Source organism: Anomaloglossus baeobatrachus, chromosome 6 (assembly GCF_048569485.1).
Source record: "Anomaloglossus baeobatrachus isolate aAnoBae1 chromosome 6, aAnoBae1.hap1, whole genome shotgun sequence".
NCBI classification, from domain to species: domain Eukaryota; kingdom Metazoa; phylum Chordata; class Amphibia; order Anura; family Aromobatidae; genus Anomaloglossus; species Anomaloglossus baeobatrachus.
Genome location: NC_134358.1, coordinates 15,335,109 through 15,357,953, shown reverse-complemented (window position 1 = coordinate 15,357,953; position 22,845 = coordinate 15,335,109). Strand labels below are relative to the sequence as shown.

General features: G+C 43.8%; 1 protein-coding gene across 1 annotated transcript in view; it reads right to left on the bottom strand.

Annotated features, from left to right (window-relative positions):
- Window positions 1–18,698: 18,698 nt before the first annotated feature.
- The window catches only part of SLC39A4 (solute carrier family 39 member 4), a 47,413-nt gene continuing 43,266 nt past the window's right edge, over window positions 18,699–22,845 (bottom strand). Inside the window, exons 10-12 of the mRNA XM_075316042.1 lie at window positions 21,494–21,646; window positions 20,065–20,252; window positions 18,699–19,993 (exon numbers count right to left, since the gene is read on the bottom strand). Of these exons, the coding sequence (XP_075172157.1) occupies window positions 19,865–19,993; window positions 20,065–20,252; window positions 21,494–21,646 (470 nt within the window). The 3' untranslated portion in view covers window positions 18,699–19,864. The remainder of the gene's footprint in view (window positions 19,994–20,064; window positions 20,253–21,493; window positions 21,647–22,845) is intronic.

The following is a 22,845-nucleotide window of genomic DNA, read 5'->3' as shown; positions in this document are numbered from 1 at the left end:
GAGTCATTACAAACAGAGGGATCTATTCCTATATATTTTATAGAGTCATTACACACAGAAGGATCTAATTCTATATATTATATAGTCATTACACACAGAAGGATCTAATCCTATATATTATATAGAGTCATTACACACAGAGGGATCTATTCCTATATATTATATAGAGTCATTACACACAGAAGGATCTAATCCTATATATTATATAGAGTCGCTACACACAGAAGGATCCAATCCTATATATTATATAGAGTCATTACACACAGAGGGATCTATTCCTATATATTATATAGAGTCTTTACACACAGAGGGATCTATTCCTATATATTATATAGCGTCATTACACACAGAGGGATCTATTCCTTTATATTATATAGAGTCATTACACACAGAGGGTTCTATTCCTATATATTATATAGACTCATTACACACAGGGATCTATTCCTATATATTATAAAGAGTCATTACACACAGAGGGATCTAATCCTATATATTATATAGAGTCATTACACACACAGGGATCTATTCCTATATATTATATAGAGTCATTACACACAGAGGGATCTATTCCTATATATTTTATAGAGTCATTACACCCAGAAGGATCTAATCCTATATATTATATAGAGTCATTACACACAGAAGGATCTAATCCTATATATTATATAGAGTCATTACACACAGAGGGATCTATTCCTATATATTATATTGAGTCATTACACACAGAAGGATCTATTCCTATATATTATATAGAGTCATTACACACAGAGGGGTCTATTCCTATATATTTTATAGTCATTACACCCAGAAGGATCTAATCCTATATATTATATAGAGTCATTACACACAGAAGGATCTAATCCTATATATTATATAGACTCATTACACACAGAGGGATCTATTCCTATATATTATATAGAGTCATTAAACACAGGGGGATCTATTCCTATATATTATATAGAGTCATTACACACAGAGGGATCTATTCATATATATTATATAGAGTCATTACACACAGTGGGATCTATTCCTATATATTATATAGAGTCATTACACACAGAAGGATCTAATCCTATATATTATATAGAGTCATTACACACAGAGGAATCTATTCCTATATATTATATTGAGTCATTACACACAGAGGGATCTATTCCTAAATATTATATAGAGTCATTACACACAGAGGGATCTATTCCTATATATTATATAGAGTCATTACACACAGAGCGATCTATTCCTATATATAATATAGAGTCATTACACACAGAGGGATCTCTTCCTATATATTTTATAGAGTCATTACACACAGAGGGATCTCTTCCTATATATTATATAGAGTCATTACACACAGAGGGATCTATTCCTATATATTATATAGAGTCATTACACACAGAGGGATCTATTCCTATATATTATATAGAGTCATTACACACAGAGGGATCTATTCCTATATATTTTATAGAGTCATTACACACAGAAGGATCTAATCCTATATATTATATAGAGTCATTACACACAGAAGGATCTAATCCTATATATTATATAGAGTCATTACAAACAGAGGGATCTATTCCTATATATTTTATAGAGTCATTACACACAGAAGGATCTAATTCTATATATTATATAGTCATTACACACAGAAGGATCTAATCCTATATATTATATAGAGTCATTACACACAGAGGGATCTATTCCTATATATTATATAGAGTCATTACACACAGAAGGATCTAATCCTATATATTATATAGAGTCGCTACACACAGAAGGATCCAATCCTATATATTATATAGAGTCATTACACACAGAGGGATCTATTCCTATATATTATATAGAGTCTTTACACACAGAGGGATCTATTCCTATATATTATATAGCGTCATTACACACAGAGGGATCTATTCCTTTATATTATATAGAGTCATTACACACAGAGGGTTCTATTCCTATATATTATATAGACTCATTACACACAGGGATCTATTCCTATATATTATAAAGAGTCATTACACACAGAGGGATCTAATCCTATATATTATATAGAGTCATTACACACACAGGGATCTATTCCTATATATTATATAGAGTCATTACACACAGAGGGATCTATTCCTATATATTTTATAGAGTCATTACACCCAGAAGGATCTAATCCTATATATTATATAGAGTCATTACACACAGAAGGATCTAATCCTATATATTATATAGAGTCATTACACACAGAGGGATCTATTCCTATATATTATATTGAGTCATTACACACAGAAGGATCTATTCCTATATATTATATAGAGTCATTACACACAGAGGGGTCTATTCCTATATATTACATAGTCATTACACACAGAGGGATCTATTCCTATATATTATATAGAGTCATTAAACAAAGGGATCTATTCCTATATATTATATAGAGTCATTACACACAGAAGGATCTAATCCTATATATTATATAGAGTCATTACAGACAGAGGGATCTATTCCTATATATTATATTGAGTCATTACACACAGAGGGATCTATTCCTATATATTATATAGCGTCATTACACACAGAGGGATCTATTCCTTTATATTATATAGAGTCATTACACACAGAGGGATCTATTCCTATATATTATATAGAGTCATTACACACAGGGATCTATTCCTATATATTATATAGAGTCATTACACACAGAGGGATCTATTCCTATATATTTTATAGAGTCATTACACCCAGAAGGATCTAATCCTATATATTATATAGAGTCATTACACACAGAGGGATCTATTCCTATATATTTTAAAGAGTCATTACACCCAGAAGGCTCTAATCCTATATATTATATAGAGTCATTACACACAGAAGGATCTAATCCTATATATTATATAGTCATTACACACAGAGGGATCTATTCCTATATATTATATAGAGTCATTACACACAGAGGGATCTATTCCTATATATTATATAGAGTCATTACACACAGAGGGATCTATTCCTATATATTACATAGAGTCATTACACAGAGAGGGATCTATTCCTATATATTATATACAGTCATTAAACACAGGGGATCTATTCCTATATATTATATAGAGTCATTACACACAGAGGGATCTATTCCTATATATTATATAGAGTCATTACACACAGAGGGATCTATTCCTATATATTATATAGAGTCATTACACACAGAGGGATCTATTCCTATATATTATATAGAGTCATTAAACACAGGGGGATCTATTCCTATATATTATATAGAGTCATTACACACAGAGGGATCTCTTCCTATATATTTTATAGAGTCATTACACACAGAGGGATCTATTCCTATATATTATATAGAGTCATTACACACAGAGGGATCTATTCCTATATATTATATAGAGTCATTACACACAGAGGGATCTATTCCTATATATTATATAGAGTCATTACACACAGAGGGATCTATTCCTATATATTTTATAGAGTCATTACACACAGAAGGATCTAATCCTATATATTATATAGAGTCATTACACACAGAAGGATCTAATCCTATATATTATATAGAGTCATTACAAACAGAGGGATCTATTCCTATATATTTTATAGAGTCATTACACACAGAAGGATCTAATTCTATATATTATATAGTCATTACACACAGAAGGATCTAATCCTATATATTATATAGAGTCGCTACACACAGAAGGATCCAATCCTATATATTATATAGAGTCATTACACACAGAGGGATCTATTCCTATATATTATATAGAGTCATTACACACAGAGGGATCTATTCCTATATATTATATAGCGTCATTACACACAGAGGGATCTATTCCTTTATATTATATAGAGTCATTACACACAGAGGGTTCTATTCCTATATATTATATAGAGTCATTACACACAGGGATCTATTCCTATATATTATATAGAGTCATTACACACAGAGGGATCTAATCCTATATATTATATAGAGTCATTACACACACAGGGATCTATTCCTATATATTATATAGAGTCATTACACACAGAGGGATCTATTCCTATATATTTTATAGAGTCATTACACCCAGAAGGATCTAATCCTATATATTATATAGAGTCATTACACACAGAAGGATCTAATCCTATATATTATATAGAGTCATTACACACAGAGGGATCTATTCCTATATATTATATTGAGTCATTACACACAGAGGGATCTATTCCTATATATTATATAGAGTCATTACACACAGAGGGGTCTATTCCTATATATTATATAGTCATTACACACAGAGGGATCTATTCCTATATATTATATAGAGTCATTACACACAGGGATCTATTCCTATATATTATATAGAGTCATTACACACAGAAGGATCTAATCCTATATATTATATAGAGTCATTACAGACAGAGGGATCTATTCCTATATATTATATTGAGTCATTACACACAGAGGGATCTATTCCTATATATTATATAGCGTCATTACACACAGAGGGATCTATTCCTTTATATTATATAGAGTCATTGCACACAGAGGGATCTATTCCTATATATTATATAGAGTCATTACACACAGAGGGATCTATTCCTATATATTATATAGAGTCATTACACACAGGGATCTATTCCTATATATTATATAGAGTCATTACACACAGAGGGATCTATTCCTATATATTTTATACAGTCATTACACCCAGAAGGATCTAATCCTATATATTATATAGAGTCATTACACACAGAGGGATCTATTCCTATATATTATATAGAGTCATTACACACAGAGGGATCTATTCCTATATATTATATAGAGTCATTACACACAGAGGGATCTATTCCTATATATTACATAGACTCATTACACAGAGAGGGATCTATTCCTATATATTATATACAGTCATTAAACACAGGGGATCTATTCCTATATATTATATAGAGTCATTACACACAGAGGGATCTATTCCTATATATTATATAGAGTCATTACACACAGTGGGATCTAAACCTATATCCTATATATTATATAGAGTCATTACACACAGAAGGATCTAATCCTATATATTGTATAGATTCATTACACACATAGGGATCTATTCCTATATATCATATAGAGTCATTACACACAGAGAGATCTATTCCTATCTCTTCCTTAAGTCATCCCATGTTCCACAGCACCATCTTATGGCGGTTCAGCATTACTACATCTATGCTTTTCCTTATGTTATCCCATGTTTTACAGCACCATCTTGTGGTGGTTTATCATTATTACATTTATTTTCTTCCTTATGTCATCCCATGTTCTACAGCACCATCTTGTGGCAATTTATCATTATTACATCTATGCTTTTCCTTATGTCATCCCATGTTCCACAGCACCATCTTGTGGCGGTTTATCCTTACTACATCTATGCTCTTCCTTCTGTCATCCCATTTTCTACAGCACCATCTTGTGGTGGTTTATCATTACTACATCTATGCGCTTCCTTTGCTTATCCCATATTCTACAGCACCATCTTGTGGCGGTTTATCCTTACTACATCTATGCTCTTCCTTCTGTCATCCCATATTCTACAGCACCATCTTGTGGCGGTTTATCATTATTACATCTATGCGCTTCCTTATCTTATCCCATATTCTACAGCACCATCTTGTGGCGGTTTATCATTACTACATCTATGCTTTTCCTTATGTCATCCCATGTTCCACAGCACCATCTTGTGGTGGTTTATCATTACTACATCTATGCTTTTCCTTATGTTATCCCATGTTCTACAGCACCATCTTGTGGTGGTTTATCATTACTACATCTATGCTCTTCCTTATGTTATCCCATGTTCTACAGCACCATCTTGTGGTGGTTTATCATTACTACATCTATGCTCTTCCTTATGTTATCCCATGTTCCACAGCACCATCTTGTGGTGGTTTATCATTACTACATCTATGCTCTTCCTTATGTTATCCCATGTTCTACAGCACCATCTTGTGGTGGTTTATCATTACTACATCTATTTTCTTCCTTATGTCATCCCATGTTCTACAGCACCATCTTGTGGCAGTTTATCATTACTACATCTATGCTCTTCCTTATGTTATCCCATGTGTCACAGCACCATCTTGTGGCGGTTTATCATTATTACATATGGGCGCCTCCTTATGTTATCCCATGTTTCACAACACCATCTTGTGGCGGTTTACCATCATTACATTTATTTTCTTCCTTATGTCATTCCATGTTTACAGCACCATCTTGTGGCGGTTCATCATTACTACATCTATGCTCTTCCTTATGTCATCCCATGTGCCACAGCACCATCTTGTGGTGGTTTATCATTACTACATCTATTTTCTTCCTTATGTCATCCCATGTTCTACAGCACCATCTTGTGGCAGTTTAACGTTACTACATGAATTATGTTCCTTTAAACTCTTAGGACCATTTGATCCACCAGCCATCCATCCAACAGCAGGGGGTCTGGTGGAATGCATGCCGGCACTTTGTCCTGGTGGACCTTCTCCTATTGCTTGTGCTGCATTTTTATACCTCCCCTTTGTAGATGAATCCACCCCCTGGCGAAAACAATGCTGAAACTTGTGTCAAGGTGTGCTGTCATCTCCAGAGAGTCCCTGGTATTATGCCTTTACTATTTTGGTTCTGGCATCCCTGCATCCTGACCGTTGTTCTGCCCCGTTACTTACCCACTAACACCATTTAACAGCGGTCATTTGTGGGGGTAAGCCCTGGGCTATAGGCCGTTTGTCCAGATGTAATAAGATAATCTGTGTGAGTATATAATTAAAGCATAGATGTCATTGCATAATTATCTGTATGTCTGTATGACAATCGCATAGACATCATAATATGATTTTAAGATGTGCGCTCAGGAATGTGTTAACCAAGATGGATAAGCCAAAATGTACAATGAACAAAGAAGTATTCATAACACACTGATTGTATTCATAACATGTTGGTTCTCACCAGCTGGGATGTGAAACTGGGGCTTTATGTTTTACTCCTTGTTCCCGTTTCAAGGTCAAATGTTGGACTGTATAATCATGAGATTTTTAATACATGAGCCAGAAGCTTGCTTTTGCTCAAACAGTGAATACATCTCGGCGTGATCATTGTTGTCTGATTCATTTATATCTGCGCAGATCGATTTGAAATCCACCTCTGTAACCCTGAGAGACCCCATTTGTGGTTTCCCCAAAATTCCCATCCTTGACAGATTCACCTGGTTTCACATTCCTTTTGCCGTTTGCACAATATTCACATGGATTTTCATGGCTGTTTTTATGCTTTTTCATTTCACTATTTATTGACTTCATCCTCGGCCCTCTGTTTTGTTTTGGTTCTTCTGTCTCTGATTAATTATAACATCTCTGCCCATCACTGTCTTCTCTGTTTCTGCTTCAGCCACTGGGTGGCGCTGCACCTTTTTTGCGGTGACAGTTCTGTTTTATCTCTGGGACCTATGGTATGGTTTGTTGGTTTTGATTCCTCCTTCCTGAGAGCCTTGAGCCCGGTTTTCTTCTATTTACGCACCTGAACCTCTGACCTCCACTACCAGTCATTGAGTTCACCTTACCTGGTGTACAGTCCTTGCTCCTCTTTTGCCTCCTGATTCCTCCTTTTTTCCAACTTTCACTTGTATTTGACCACCCGTTTGCTTTCTGATTTTGTCTCTGACATGACCTCTTGGTATTGACCCCTTCTTGCCTTCAGCTTGCTTCACTGGTCAGCAAATGACTCTGTGGCCCCGGCTCAGGTGTCCCTGTGTAGAGCCAGACCCCTGTACAAGGTGTAAAGAGTTAAGGCTGGGGCTACTCCTGGGAGCTGGTAAATTTAGTGACTTGCCCTCAGTCTGTTCGTGAAGCCATCTTTAGAGCCACCAGGCTTCCATGAGCAGTCCAGTTTGGACATTGTCCATGCTCCTCATGTCCTGGATTCATTGCTTCTCAGGCTGGTGGATGGAGGAGCCGGCACCTCTGCTGAGTGGGTGGATATTCTGGTATCACTGGAGTCATAGCACCATCTGTCTCCAGTATAGCGGGAATCCTTAGGAAGCCGATGGTGTAAATCCTCCACTGTCCATGGCCGAGCTCGGCAGCTTTCTTACGCAGCTCTCCAGATGCCTTTTGTGTTTGAGCATTAGGGGTAACAATCTCTGAGGCCAGATGTTGATACTGGGGGGCAAGGGGAACGCTCCTCTGGTTAGAGGGACTATGGCAGGCTGAGCCTGGCTGGATCCTGATCCGCTGCCGCACTCTGATGGCCGTCTCTAGTCCAGGAATTGGCTGTCTGGATTTTCAGCTGGGTCTTTAATTTTGTCTCTGCCCTCGGGGCGGTGTCTGCATTTAGTATTTTATAAGTTTCCATGTGACGCAGAGCGGCTTGTTCCTGCCGAGGAAGAATTTTTTAAAATTCTGGAACTGTTCAGGTATCAGAGATGGCACTCAGTCTTTTGTCCGCAGGAGGTCAGGACAGCACCCCTCAGTGCTGCTCCATCGCCCATAAGTATCTCCACCTTTCGCATTTTGGTCCCGTGATTCTGCATGTCTTCCTGAATTCCGATAGTTCATGGGTTTCTGCTTTAGTTCCTGAGCCACGGTGCTCCAAGACGGGGCAATACTTTGCCTTTATTGTTTTATGTGATTCAGTCTCCGGGGGCGCTGTAGTTGGGGCACGTTTTCCTCCCATGTGGAGCCTGGCGGGTCACGGCTGTCGTCAGCGAGATGTCTGCTGCCTCAGATTTTCTGTGGAGGGGTCAGTTTGCGAGCGATTATGCTTCATGTCCCATTTGACCTCAGATTTTGTGGGGATATTGTGCCTTGTCCTCCCGTGCAGAGCCTGAAATGAATATTCACTGCTCAACATCAGTGGTAGAAGACAAAGCAGAGCCAGCGAGGATAAAGATGGAGCAGAGACACAGAGGATGAAGATGGAGCAGAGACAGCGAGGATGAAGATGGAGCAGAGACAGCGAGGATGAAGATGGAGCAGAGACAGCGAGGATGAAGATGGAGCAGAGACAGCAAGGATGGAGGCAGAGCAGAGACAGCGAGGATGAAGACAGAGCAGAGACAGTGAGGATAAAGACGGAGCAGAGACAGTGAGGACGGAGGCAGAGCAGAGACAGTGAGGACGGAGGCGGAGCAGAGACAGCTAGGATGGAGGTGGAGCAGAGACAGCGAGAACAGATGCAGAGCAGAGACAGTGAGGATGGAGGCGGAGCAGAGACAGCAAGGATAAAGACGGAGCAGAGACACAGAGGATGAAGATGGAGCAGAGACACAGAGGATGAAGATGGAGCAGAGACAGCGAGGATGAAGATCGAGCAGAGACAGCAAGGATGGAGGCAGAGCAGGAGACAGCGAGGATGGAGGCGAAGCAGAGACAGCGAGGATAAAGATGGAGCAGAGACAACGAGGGCGGAGGCTGTTGTGAATACATTTGGACTAGGTTCCAGTTTGGGGCTCTCTCTTGTGGTCAGTGCTGGTAGTGAAGCTTGCTTGCTGAATAGAAACCAGACAGCTGGGGAGGATTGGCAATCAGGTTCTTCTGACTGGGCCTATATAACTTAGTAGTATTCTCTTGTTCCTGGCCAGTGCTCAATGTTGTTTCCTGTGTGCTAAGTAAGGACATTCTGAAGCTAGCCCTTCCTTCTGTATCTACCAGAACTCCTTTCAGATACGTTGGTCCTTGTACCTCCGTTGGTGGTTTCCACTTTTTTCTTGTTTTGCTGTTTAGGTACTAAGGCTTCCCTGCTGGGAATATCTGTGTATCTTGCTCCATATCCTGCTATGTATTTTGTTTTTGTCATACTTGGTACTAATTTCAGTCTCTCCACTATACTAGTGTTTGTTTGGATCCCAGTAACTCCAGAGTACTGATATAGTGGGGGAGAGTCTGTGTGGGCTCAGTATTTTTCCATATCAGGCGTGTTGGTTCTTTTTCTAGGGTATTGCACGGCTGCAGACAGTGCTCTTTTCTGTCCTTTCCTATTTAGTTTGCGCCTCATCTTTGCTGAATCTGTTCTCTACCTGTGTATTGTGTTTTCCTACATCACCGTAATCTCTATATGTGGGAGGCTAAATATATCTTTGGGGACTGCTCCGAGGCAGATTAGCCTTTCATGTATTTCTCTCTGTAGGAATAATTAGTTCTCCGACTGTGTCGAGGCAACTAGGTCATCGTAGGCTCGTTCCACGGCTACTTCTCGTTGTGCATTAGTGGTAGGTCTGCAGTTCGCTAAGATTCCAACCACTCTGGTACATTCTGGGTTTCCTAGTTTTTGTCCTTTTTCTGATCCTCCTCGGTCACTGAATCATAACAGGAGGCGGAGCAGAGACAGCGAGGATGAAGACGGAGCAGAGACAACGAGGATGAAGACGGAGCAGAGACAATGAGGATGAAGACGGAGCAGAGACAGCGAGGATGAAGACGGAGCAGAGACAGCGAGGATGAAGACGGAGCAGAGACAACGAGGATGAAGACGGAGCAGAGACAGCGAGGATGAAGACGGAGCAGAGACAGCGAGGATGAAGACGGAGCAGAGACAGCGAGGATGAAGACGGAGCAGAGACAGCGAGGATGAAGACGGAGCAGAGACAGCGAGGATGAAGACGGAGCAGAGACAACGAGGATGAAGACGGAGCAGAGACAGCGAGGATGAAGACGGAGCAGAGACAACGAGGATGAAGACGGAGCAGAGACAATGAGGATGAAGACGGAGCAGAGACAGCGAGGATGAAGACGGAGCAGAGACAGCGAGGATGAAGACGGAGCAGAGACAACAAGGATGAAGACGGAGCAGAGACAGCGAGGATGAAGACGGAGCAGAGACAGCGAGGATGAAGACGGAGCAGAGACAGCGAGGATGAAGACGGAGCAGAGACAGCGAGGATGAAGACGGAGCAGAGACAGCGAGGATGAAGACGGAGCAGAGACAGCGAGGATGAAGACGGAGCAGAGACAGCGAGGATGAAGACGGAGCAGAGACAGCGAGGATGAAGACGGAGCAGAGACAGCGAGGATGAAGACGGAGCAGAGACAACGAGGATGAAGACTGAGCAGAGACAGTGAGGATGAAGACTGAGCAGAGACGGCGAGGATGAAGACAGAGTAGAAACGGCGAGGATGAAGATGGAGCAGAGACAGTGAGGACGAAGACGGAGCAGAGACAGCGAGGATGAAGACGGAGCAGAGATGGAGAGGACGAAGACGGAGCAGAGACAGCGAGGATGAAGACGGAGCAGAGATGGAGAGGACGAAGACGGAGCAGAGACAGTGAGGACAAAGACGGTGTAGGACTGTACCTACGACCATCTGATAATGCAGACTATCTGTCACCCCGGTGGTTCCTGTGAGTGTTGGGGTGCAGAGCTGTGTGTGGGTGACGGGGATGCCCCAGGCTCCCGGGGGTCCATACCTGGCAGGTGTCCCCTTGGTGATGAATGATGAGAAATTTGCAGAATTTGCTTCAATCAAACCTTTAATTTAAAAATCATGGAGGACACAATATGATAGGAACTGGAGCAAAATCATCTCCAGCGCCGCTGATTACGGACCACGCGCATCACTGGCTCTCACTGTTATAATGGCCGGGAGTGTAATAAGAACCTGTGCAATTCTCAACAAGGAGGAGGCTGCACAACTGGAGGGGCTGCACCCCACAGAGGGGGCTTCTAGGATCGGGGAGAGTCCCAAAGACTCGCACATCATCTCCGCCCATCACAGCATACCGGTCTGTGTACACAGCTCCCCCGGGTAATGCAACTGGGCTGTATGAAGAAGTGGGAGGGGTTATAGGGAGTAATGACAGGAGTTATAGAGAGTAATGGGAGTGGTTATATGAGCAATGGGAGGAGCTATCTGGAGTAGTGGGAGGGGTTATAGGGAGTAATGGGAGGAGTTATAGAGAGTAATGGGAGTGGTTATATGGAACATTGGGAGGGGCTATCTGGAGTAATGGGAGGGGCTATCTGGAGTAATGGGAGCGGTTATAGGGAGTAATGGGAGGAGTTATACAGAGTAATGGGAGTGGTTATATGAGCAATGGGAGGAGCTATCAGGAGTAATGGGAGGAGCTACCTGGAGTAATGGGAGGGGTTATAGGGAGTAATGGGAGGAGCTACCTACAGTAATGTGAGGAGTTATAGACGCTATGGTAGGAGCTACCTGGAGTAATGGGAGGGATGATCTGGAAAAATGGGAGGAGCTACCTAGAGTAAAGGGAGGAGTTATAGCGATTAATGGAAGGAGCTGTCTGAAGTAATGGGAGGAATGAGATGACCTAACTGGAGTAATGGGAGGAGCTATCTGGAGCAATGGGAGGAGTTTTTGAGTAAAGGCAGGAGTTTTCTGGAGTAATGGGAGGCACTGTCTGTAGAAATGAGAGGGGTTATATTGAGTAATGGGAGAAGTTATCTAGAGTAATGGGAGGAGTTATCTAGAGTAATGGGAGGATTTAACTGGAGTAATAGGAAAAGTTCTCTGGAGCAGTGGGAGGAGCTATATAGAGTAATGGGAGGAGTTTTATTGGACAAAATTGAAAAGTTTATATGGAGTAATGGGAGACATTATCTGGAGTAATAGCAGTTATGAGTAATGGTAGGCACTATTTTGAGTAATGGGAGGAGCTATATGGAGTAATGGGAGGAGCTACCTGGAGTAATGGGAGGAGCTATTTGGAGTATTGGAATGTCTTCAGGAATAATAAAAGAAATATGAAATAATGGGAGGCGTTATATGAGTAATGGGAGGAGCTATATGGAGTAATATGAGGCACTATTTGGAGTAATGGGAGGAGTTATCTGAGTAATGGGAGGTATTACATGGAATTATGGGAGGTGTTATATGGAGTAATAGGAGGAGCAATCTTTATTAATGGAAGGGATTAAATTAAATAATGGGAGGAGTTATATGGAATAATACAAGTTATTTGACGTAATGGAAGGAGCTATCTAGATTAATGGTAGGGATTACATGGAATAATGGGATGGGTTATATGGAGTAATGTGAGGGGTAATATAGAATAATAGGAGGCACTATCTGGAGTAACAGGAGGAGTTATTTGGAGGAATGAGAGCAGTTATATGGAATAATAGAAGGAGCTATCTGGATTAATAGGAGGGATTACAAGGAATAATGGGACATATTGAGTAATGGGAGGGGTTATATAGAATAATAAAATGACTTATGTGCAGTAATGGAAGCCATTATATGGAGTAATGGGATTGATTACATGGAATAATGGGAAGGGTTATATTGAGTAATGGGAGGGGTTATATGAGAAATGGGAGGAGTTATAGGAGTAATGGGAGGAGTTATGTGGATTAGTGGGAGAGATTTCATAAAATAATGGTAGGGGTTATAAGGAGTAATAGGATGGGTTATCCGAGTAATGGAACAGGTTATATGAGTAATGGGAGGAGTTATCTGGAATAAAAGGAGGAGTTATATGGAATAATGGAAGAAGTAATGGGAGGAGTTATATGGAATAATAGGAGGAGTTATCTGTAATAATAGGAGGAGCTATTTGGCGTTATGGGAGGAGTTATATGGGGCTCTGAGGAGTTATATGGAAGCGGTAGAAATATGGTGTCCAGCTCGAGCATCAGAAACTGTTGGAAATACTGAGATAAATGTGCTCCGTTGCGGGAGGCTTTTCATGGCGTGTTCCTTTAAGGCTTCTCCTGAGGCCTCATTCACACGGCCGTTTGTCACGTACGCGTTCTATCTGTCCCTTTTGGCTTATGGAGATTTTCACATGTTCATGGTTTTTTTTTGTGTGGACCAAGTGTGTGGAAAAAAAAAACATGTCTGAGCCACAGAAAAAACTCACCTATTCAGATCAATGAGTCCATGAAAAACAGATCACGAGCAGAGCAAGGACGGATGAAAAGTGGAGAGCACTGATGAAAAATGGCCCATTTCTTCTAGTAAAAAATACCAAGCGTCTGAATGAGGCCCGAGAGCCTCCTGCTTCATTGTGTAGCCCCAGAAAATGAAGAACAGACCTAGAGAATCAAAGTATTACACTGGTGACTACAATTATCTCTCTTTATTGAAAGCGGGGAGCACTCAGTACCAGACGGACTGCCCCCCATCGTGCTACACAGTAACACTGCTACATCCACCTCTTATCACTCTTGCAACATAAAATATAAAACTTAAATGTTCTACAAAAGACCATAATTCTGGCTTTTTTCTCTCCTCCACAAGCCAATGACTTGGCAACTGAATATCATGGATGGAGTGACCTTAATAAAAAGTCTGGAGACTACTGCTGGAAGGACCGCAATAGGAAGACTGAAGATTGTGTCCATAGGGACTTAGAGGACTTCAATAAGAAGACTGAAGACCACACCTGGAGGGACCTCAACTGGAAGACTGAAGATCCTGTCTGGAGGGTCTTCAAAAAGAAAGTTGAAGATCATGACTAAGGGGCACTTTGCACACTACGACATCGCAAGCCGATGCTTGCGATGCCGAGTGCGATAGTCCCCGCCCCCGTCGCAGCTGCGATATCATGGTGATAGCTGGCGTAGCGAACATTATCACTACGCCAGATTCACATGCACTCACCTACCCTGTGACGTCGCTCTTATTAAGGGGGCGGGTCGTGCGGCGTCATAGCGACGTCACACGGCAGGCGGCCAATAGAAGCGCAGGGGCGGAGATGAGCGGGACGTAAACATGCGTGAGCCGCAGGTAGGAGATGTTCCTCACTCCTGCGGCTTCACACACAGCGATGTGTGCTGCCACAGGAACGAGGAACAACATGGTAACATCGGTCCTTTCCAAATTATGGAAATGACCGACGCTGCACCGATGATACGATTACGACGATTTTGCGCTCGTTAATCGTATCAAAAAGGCTTTACACACTACGATGTCGACAGCGACTCCGGATGTGCGTCACTTTCAATTTGACCCCACCGACATCGCACCTGCGATGTCGTAGTGTGCAAAGCACCCCTAAAACTACCTCAATAGAATACTGAAGACCACATCTCGTGGGACCTCAAGAACAAGACTGAAGACCACGGCTGAAGGGAACCTCACTGAAAAGGCTCAAGGTCACAAGGTCACAGCTAGAGGACCTCAACAAGAAGACTGAAGATCATGTCTGGAAGGAATTCAAAAAGAAAGCTGAAAATCATGACTAAAACTACCTTAATAAGAATACGGAAGACCTCACCTGGAGGTGCCTCAACAGGAAGACTGAAGATCTTGTCTGGAGGGACTTCAAAAAGAGGCTGAAGATCATGACTGAAACTACCTCAATAAGAATATTGAAGACCACACTTGGTGGGACCTCACCAAGAAGACTGAATACCCCAGGTGAATGGACCTCAATAAAAACGCTCAAATCACAGCTAGAGGACTTAACAGGAAGACTGAAAACTACGGCTGGCGCAACCTCAACAGGAAGACTGAAGCCAACGGCTAAAGGGACCTCAACAAGAAGACTGAAGACCACAGCTGAATGGACCTCAATAAAAACTCTTAAGATTGCAGCTAGACGACCTAAACAGGAAGACTGAAGACCACAGCTGGAGCAACCTCAACAGGAAGACTGAAGACCACGGCTGGAGGAACCTCAACAAGATTAAGGGTATGTGCACACGTTGCTTTTTTTTCAGCGCGGAAAAAAACGCACCCTCTGGCAGAGGGGAGAATTGTAAACAATGCTTTTTTGAGAAAAAGGCATCGAAAACGCATGCGTTTTTCATGCGTTTTTCATGCGTTTTTCATGCGTTTTTCATGCTTTTTTCATGCGTTTTTTTAGGTGCGTTTTTTAAGACTTGTCAGTGTTAATAAAGTTGGTTGAACACAGACCTTTGGAAAAAAAACCCTGTGATGTCATTTCCTTCTCCACATTCTGTTTGGATAAATGGGAGGGCTTGGAATGGAAGGAGCACCATTTGAATTTTGGAAAAGTTGAAATAAACTTAGCGCACCATGTCACATTAGCAGAACCCCTTGGGTACCTATACGTCAGAAAACCCCCACAAGTGACCCCATTTTGGAATCTGCACCCCTCAAGGATTTTATTCAGGAGTATATTAAGCATTTTGAATCTACAGGTACTTCACAAAAATGTTGCTGTAGCAACAATATTCTCACTTTTAGGCCCGTTTCACACGTCAGTGAAAAACAGTGACGTTTTTCACTGGCGTGTAAAACATGCACATGTCCCTCCGTGTGCCGTGAATCACGGCACACATGGGTTGTCTAAGTGCAATCCGGGCTCCGTTCTCCGTGGCCCGTGATTGCACTTAGAGATTAACTCACCTGTGCGTGCTCCCGCTCTCCATGGTGCTGATCGCTCACGCGGTGCAGCATCCGGCTGGCGCTGACCCCCGCAGCAGCTGCTTCCGGGTCGGCTGTGTCGCACATCATGAATATGCGCGACAATAATGAGCCGGCTCAGAAGCAGCCGGCAGAACGGGCTGCAGAGGACATCGCTGGACGCCGGGAGAGTAAAAATGATTTTTATTTTAAAAGCACTTTTTTTCTGGCACGTGTTTCACGGACCACACCACTGCGTGGTCCGTGGAACATCAGTGATGCTAGAAAAAAATGGACATGTCTCCGTGCGGCAATCACGCACACTCGGGTACGCTGCACGGAGACACGTGCAGTGAAAAATCACTGATGTGTGAGCAGACCCATTCATTATAATAGGTCTGCGTATGTCAGTGATTCTGGTACGTTTAAAAAAAAGCACAAACGTCCCAGAATCACTGACGTGTGAAAGGGGCCTAAGGCTATGTGGCCATGATCCAGCGACACGGCGTCCAGTACACACTGTCAGCCTCCTGCAGAGATGTGAATGTTGTCCACGGGAGAACGCAGCTGCCCATGCCCACGATTTGGGTTCAGGCTGCTGTGGAGCTCTATGCTACCTGCAGAGAACACTCTCGTCTCCGCAGCATAAATTGACATGCAGAGGCTCGGGAAGCTGCGCCACCGGTCAGTTTATGCTGCGGAGAAAAGAAGCACAGTGGGCATGGGATCTCCAAAAATCCTTCCACTGTGCTTCTACTGCACAACGCAGCGTTATGGACGCAGGGAAAACACTCAGCACCTATAACGCTGCAAAACCTGATTGTGGGCACACAGCCTAAAAAGCGTCAATGGATGAATGGATGTCAAATATATATAACGTCCCACCCCCGCCTGCATATTCTAAGCTGGCTCCTTTAGTACCTTTCATGTGGCACTAAAGGGTGCCTAGCCTAGTTTTTATCACAAAAACAAAAAAAAAAATGGCGTGGGGTCCCCCCTATTTTTGATAGCCAGTCAGGGTAAAGCAGACAGCTGTAGCCTGCAAACCACAGCTGGCAGCTTCATCTTGTCTGGTGATCAATTTGGAGGGCTTCCCAGGTTTTTTTTTTTATTTATAAATAAAAATAATAAAAAAAAAATAACATGGGGTCCCCCCAAATTAGATCACCAGCCAAGGTGAAGCTGACAGCTGAGGTCTGGTATTCTCAGGGTGGGAAGAGCCATGGTTATTGGACTCTTCCCAGCCTAAAAATAGCAGGCCACAGCCGCCCCAGAAGTGGCGCATCCATTAGATGCGCCAATCCTGGCGCTTCGCCCCAACTCATCCCGCGCCCTGGTGCGTTGGCTAACGGGGTAATAAATGGGGTTGATACCAGATGTGTAATGTCACCTGGCATCAAGCCCAGCAATTAGTGATGTCACGGCGTCTATCAGATACCCGACATAACTAATTGACAGTTAACAAAAGCAAAAAAAGACAACAAAAATTTTTTTATTAGAAAAAACACTCCCCAAATCATTCCCTTGTTCTGCAATTTAATAAAAAAAAAGGGTCCGCAGAAATCCATTTGGATGTCCCACGTCGGCTCTGGACCTTCTAGAATATGGGGGCACGTTCAGGGAACGTATCCCCCATTTTCTAGGAGGGCAGACCCTCCATTTGAGGAGAGTGGGTGCCAAAAATCTGCACCCACTCTCCCCGGGTCACAGCTGCAGAGTGCGAGCAGCCAGCACAGCTCTCTGAACACAGTGCTGGCTGTCAGCTGCTCTGCACATGTGACCGGCCGGCGTCTTCTGTGAAGGAGGAGGGGGCCGCGGGGGATCAGCGCTGCGACCGGACAGGTATGTATGACACCGGGGGGAATTGGGGTGAACGGGCAGGGCCTGGGTGCATTTTTCTGTCGCATGTCTCAAGGCACATGCGACAGATAACATAGGAGCAGGGCGGCCGGTGCGCTACTGTGCGCGTGGCCATGTTGGATTTTCGGGAGGGGGGTCGGGGGTCGGGGCGGGCACTTTGGCGACACCGGGGGCTTTGCCAGGAAATGAGGTCAACAGGAAACCTCTTGACCTCACTTCCAGGTAAATGCCTGCGTTCTGGCGTGCCGACAAAGGCCGCGGACCGCAACAAAAAAGCAGGTCCATGTGGTGTAGCTGCGTTCTGACCCCACATCATTGATTTCAATGGGGGAGAGAACGCAGCCACACCGCACAAAAGAAGTGACATGCTGCTTTTCTTTCCGCACCGATTTTTGGCATCAAAAACGCTGCGGAAAGAAACGCAGCGTGTGCACTGATTTTTCAGCTTTCCCATACACTTTGCTGGGAAAGCTGAACGCATGCAATTTGCCACTGAAACGCTGCGGTTCAAAACGCAGTGTTTCCGCGGTAAAAAACGCAACGTGTGCACACAGCCTAAAGACCACAACTGCAGCAACCTGAATAAGAAAACTGAATATCATGGCTGGAGGGACCTCAACAAGTAGACTGAAGACCACAACTGGAGCAACCTCAATAAGAAGACTGAAGACCACAGCTGGAAGGACTTTAACAAGATAACTTGTTCCAAATAGCAAACCACCATTTGATGGATGTAGAGAAGGAAATTGACCAGCTTACCATTGTACTGTCAGCAACATCGCCATATGGTCTGTACATGGATTTCTCCAAGTGGGCACTCCTCAAAGTAATGCAAGCAAGTTGGTGAATAGGGAAAGGATTGTGGAATCCAGCATCGGAAAAAATATATATAGGATAAAAATCTAAATTTATTGACACATCTCCAATAAAAATGTATAAAGAAAGCCATTAAAAATAAGAATATATTTAACCTTTAGAGTTTTAGACCAACACTTGTTGACTAGTGCTGGTCCGAAATGCGTCAGTTACATGTATCCTAATTTTTAATGGCATTCCCTACAACCTTTTAATGGAGATATGTCAATAAATTTCGATTTTCATCCTAAAGATATTTCACAATCTTTTCCCCAACTTGTTTACACCATTGGATGGACCTTAATAAGTCAACTGGTACCAATATTCTATGCCTGGAGAGACCAATGACACAACGAGACATCACAGCTCGCTGTCAGAGGCCAATTCCATCACAAAACAAGAAATATGAAGCCTCCATAATGCTTTAGTTGCCATCTTTTCTGCTATTACATCTTCCCTTTCAGTTGGAGTTGGACAAAGGTCTCCAGAAGCCACCATCATCCCTTTCTACTTATATCAGTTGTACATTTAGGCATCGTGCGAGCTGTAATGGCAGCCATGATAGTTTTTGTTGACTTCACTGGCCAAGGATTTACATCCACTAGCGATTTTATAATCTTAGCGCAAACTTGTAAGTGACACTGTAGCTTCTCCCCTCCAGATGGTGCAGTATGAGGAGCATTCCTTTACTCTCATCTCTTGTCACAGCGAGGGTTGTTGTGGCCAGAAATTGGTGTCCTGTCACGGAGAGAGCATGATGTGAAGTAGTGGTCCACATTCCCGGGGTTTCTGAGGAGAATTACACTGCTCTCAAAGAGTAAGGCATCCTGATTAGATCAGTGGCAGGGTAATGACAAGGTCATACAGCGATATCCTCCTCATAGATGGACAGGAGGAGAAGGATGGCCCAGCCAATTAGGAGACCCAAGTTATGGAGGATGAAGATCAGCCAGGGTTTGCGGTCCTTCACATTCATCATAGCCGGGAGCTGCAGGAGAAGAGTAATGTGAGTGATGGATGATGCTGGTGCCCAGATGTCTCCCAATTACCGCTCCTTACCATGTCCACCAGAGCCACGTAGAGAAACATTCCAGTGGTCACCGTGAATATCCATTGCTGAATGGCTTCCTCTGCAGCGATGGAGAGCGCAATGTACAAACCAATAAACGACGTCAGTGCGCTGCCAAAATTGAGGAGTAAAGCTAAGCGGACACTAATGCCTGCGTGAAGGAGTGCCGCAAAGTCACCTGGGGAGGACACACGGTCATAAGTCAAGACTGAAACCTTAGGAAATTCACCAAAATGAGGACACCAAAATGTATGAGAAATGCGGCCAAGTACTGTGGATAGCGCCTACAACTCTGTCACCCTGCAGGAGGTGGGCCTGCATCTGTCACCCTGCAGGAGGTAGGCCTGTATCTGTCACCCTGCAGGAGGTGGGCCTGGTTCTGTCACCCTGCAGGAGGTGGGCCTGTATCTGTCACCCTGCAGAAGGTAGGCCTGTATCTGTCACCCTGCAGGAGGTGGGCCTGGTTCTGTCACCCTGCAGGAGGTAGGCCTGTATCTGTCACCCTGCAGGAGGTGGCCCTGTATCTGTCACCCTGCAGGAGGTGGCCCTGTATCTGTCACCCTGCAGGAGGTGGGCCTGTATCTGTCACCCTGCAGGAGGTGTGTCTGGATCTCTCTCCCTTCAGGAGGTGGGCCTGTATCTGTCACCCTGCAGGAGGTGGGCCTGTATCTGTCACCCTGCAGGAGGTAGGCCTGTATCGCTCTCTCCCAGCAGAAGGTGGGCCTTGGTCTCTCTCTGTCTCCCTGCAGGAGGTGGGCCTGTATCTCTCTCTTTCTACCTGCAGGAGGTGGGCATATTTCTCCCTGTCTTCCTACAAGAGGTGGGCCTGTATCTCTCTCTCTCTGTGCAGGAGGTGGGCCTGTATATGTTACCCTGCAGGGGGTAGGCCTGTATCTGTTACCCTGCAGAAAGTGGGCCAGTTTCTCTGGCTTTCTCCCTGTAGGAGGTAGGCCTGTAACTCTTTCTCAGCAGGAGGTGGTCTTGTTTCTCCTACCCTGCAGGAGGTGGGCCTGTATCTTTCTCTTTTTTCCTTGCAGGAGATGGGCCTGTATCTCTCTCTCTTTGCAGGAGGGGGGCCTATATCTTTCACCCTGCAGGAGCTGGACCTATATCTCTCTCTTCCCTGCAGAATGTAAGCCTATATCTCTGTCTCCTTGCAGGAGATGGGCCTGTATCACTTTCCCTGCAGGAGATGAGCCTGTATCTCTCTCTCTTTGCAGGAGCTGGACCTATATCTCTCTCTTCCCTGCAGAATGTAAGCCTATATCTCTGTCTCCTTGCAGGTGGTGGGCCTGTATTTCTTTCCCTGCAGGAGATGGGCCTGTATCTCTCTTTTTCACCCTACAGTAGGTGGGGTCATTAGTTTCACACTACAGGAGGTGGGACTGTCTCTGTCACCCTGCAGTAGCCGTAGCTCACCCAGCTCATGTGGCAGTTCATGGCAAAGTACAGCTATACTTGTAGCTAGACCAGTCTTCCAGGATAATGAGAAGGCAGCTCCCATGGCCAAGCCATCAGCAAAGTTGTGTATAGCATCTCCTATGGTGATCATATACGGGATCATCCGTAGCTCTGCAACAAGCAGACCAAAAGATAGAGATAAGAAGAGATGTAAACAAATGTACACATGGGTCATACAGGATATGGGAACAATATAAGAGTTCAACATGATGGGACAAGATGTGAGTCAAATGTCTTATCTTGTGGCAAGAGGAGAGCCTAATGTGGTGGAAAACGTGAGCCATATGGCATTGTGACAACACATGAGCTGGAGGTGATGGGACAGGTTGTGAGCTGGATGTAATGGACAGGACGTGATCTGGATGTGATAAGCCAGGACGTGATCCGACATGATGGGACAGGACGTGATCCAGACATGATGGGACAGGATGTGATCCAGACATGATGGGACAGGACGTGAACTGGATGTGATGGGACAAAATGTGATCCGGACGTGGTGGGACAGGACATGATCTGGACGTGATGGGACAGGACGTGATCTGGACGTGATGGGACAGGACGTGATCTGGACGTGGTGGGACAGGACATGATCTGGACGTGATGGGACAGGACGTGATCTGGATGTGAAGGGACAGGTCTTGAGCTGAACATGATGGGACAGGACGTGATCTGGATGTGAAGGGACAGGATGTGAGCTGGACGTGATCGGACAAGACGTGAGCTGGAATTGATTGGGCAAGAACTTGATGTTGATGGGACAGTACTTGAGCTAAATGTGAGTCTAGTGTAATGGGATATTACATAAGTGAGAGGTGATGGGACGTGAGCTGGAGGTGATGGGACAGGACATGAGCTGGAGGTGTTGGGACAGGACATGAGCTGGATGTGATGGGACAGGACATGAGCTGGATGTGATGGGACAGCACTTGAGTTGGACATGATGGAACAGGACGTGAGCTGGAGGCGATGGGACAGGACATGAGCTGGAAGTGGTGGGACAGGATGTGAGGTGGAAATAATGGAACAGGAAATGAGCTGGACATGATAGAACAGGACTTAAGCTGGAGTTGATGAGACAGGACTTAAGCTGGAAGTGATGGGACAGTACGTGAGGTGGAATGAGGGAACAGGCCGTGAGGTGGAATGATGGACATGAGCTGGAGGTGATGGGACAGGACATGAGCTGGAGGTGTTGGGACAGGACATGAGCTGGATGTGATGGGACAGGACATGAGCTGGATGTGATGGGACAGGACATGAGCTGGAAGTGGTGGGACAGGATGTGAGGTGGAAATAATGGAACAGGAAAT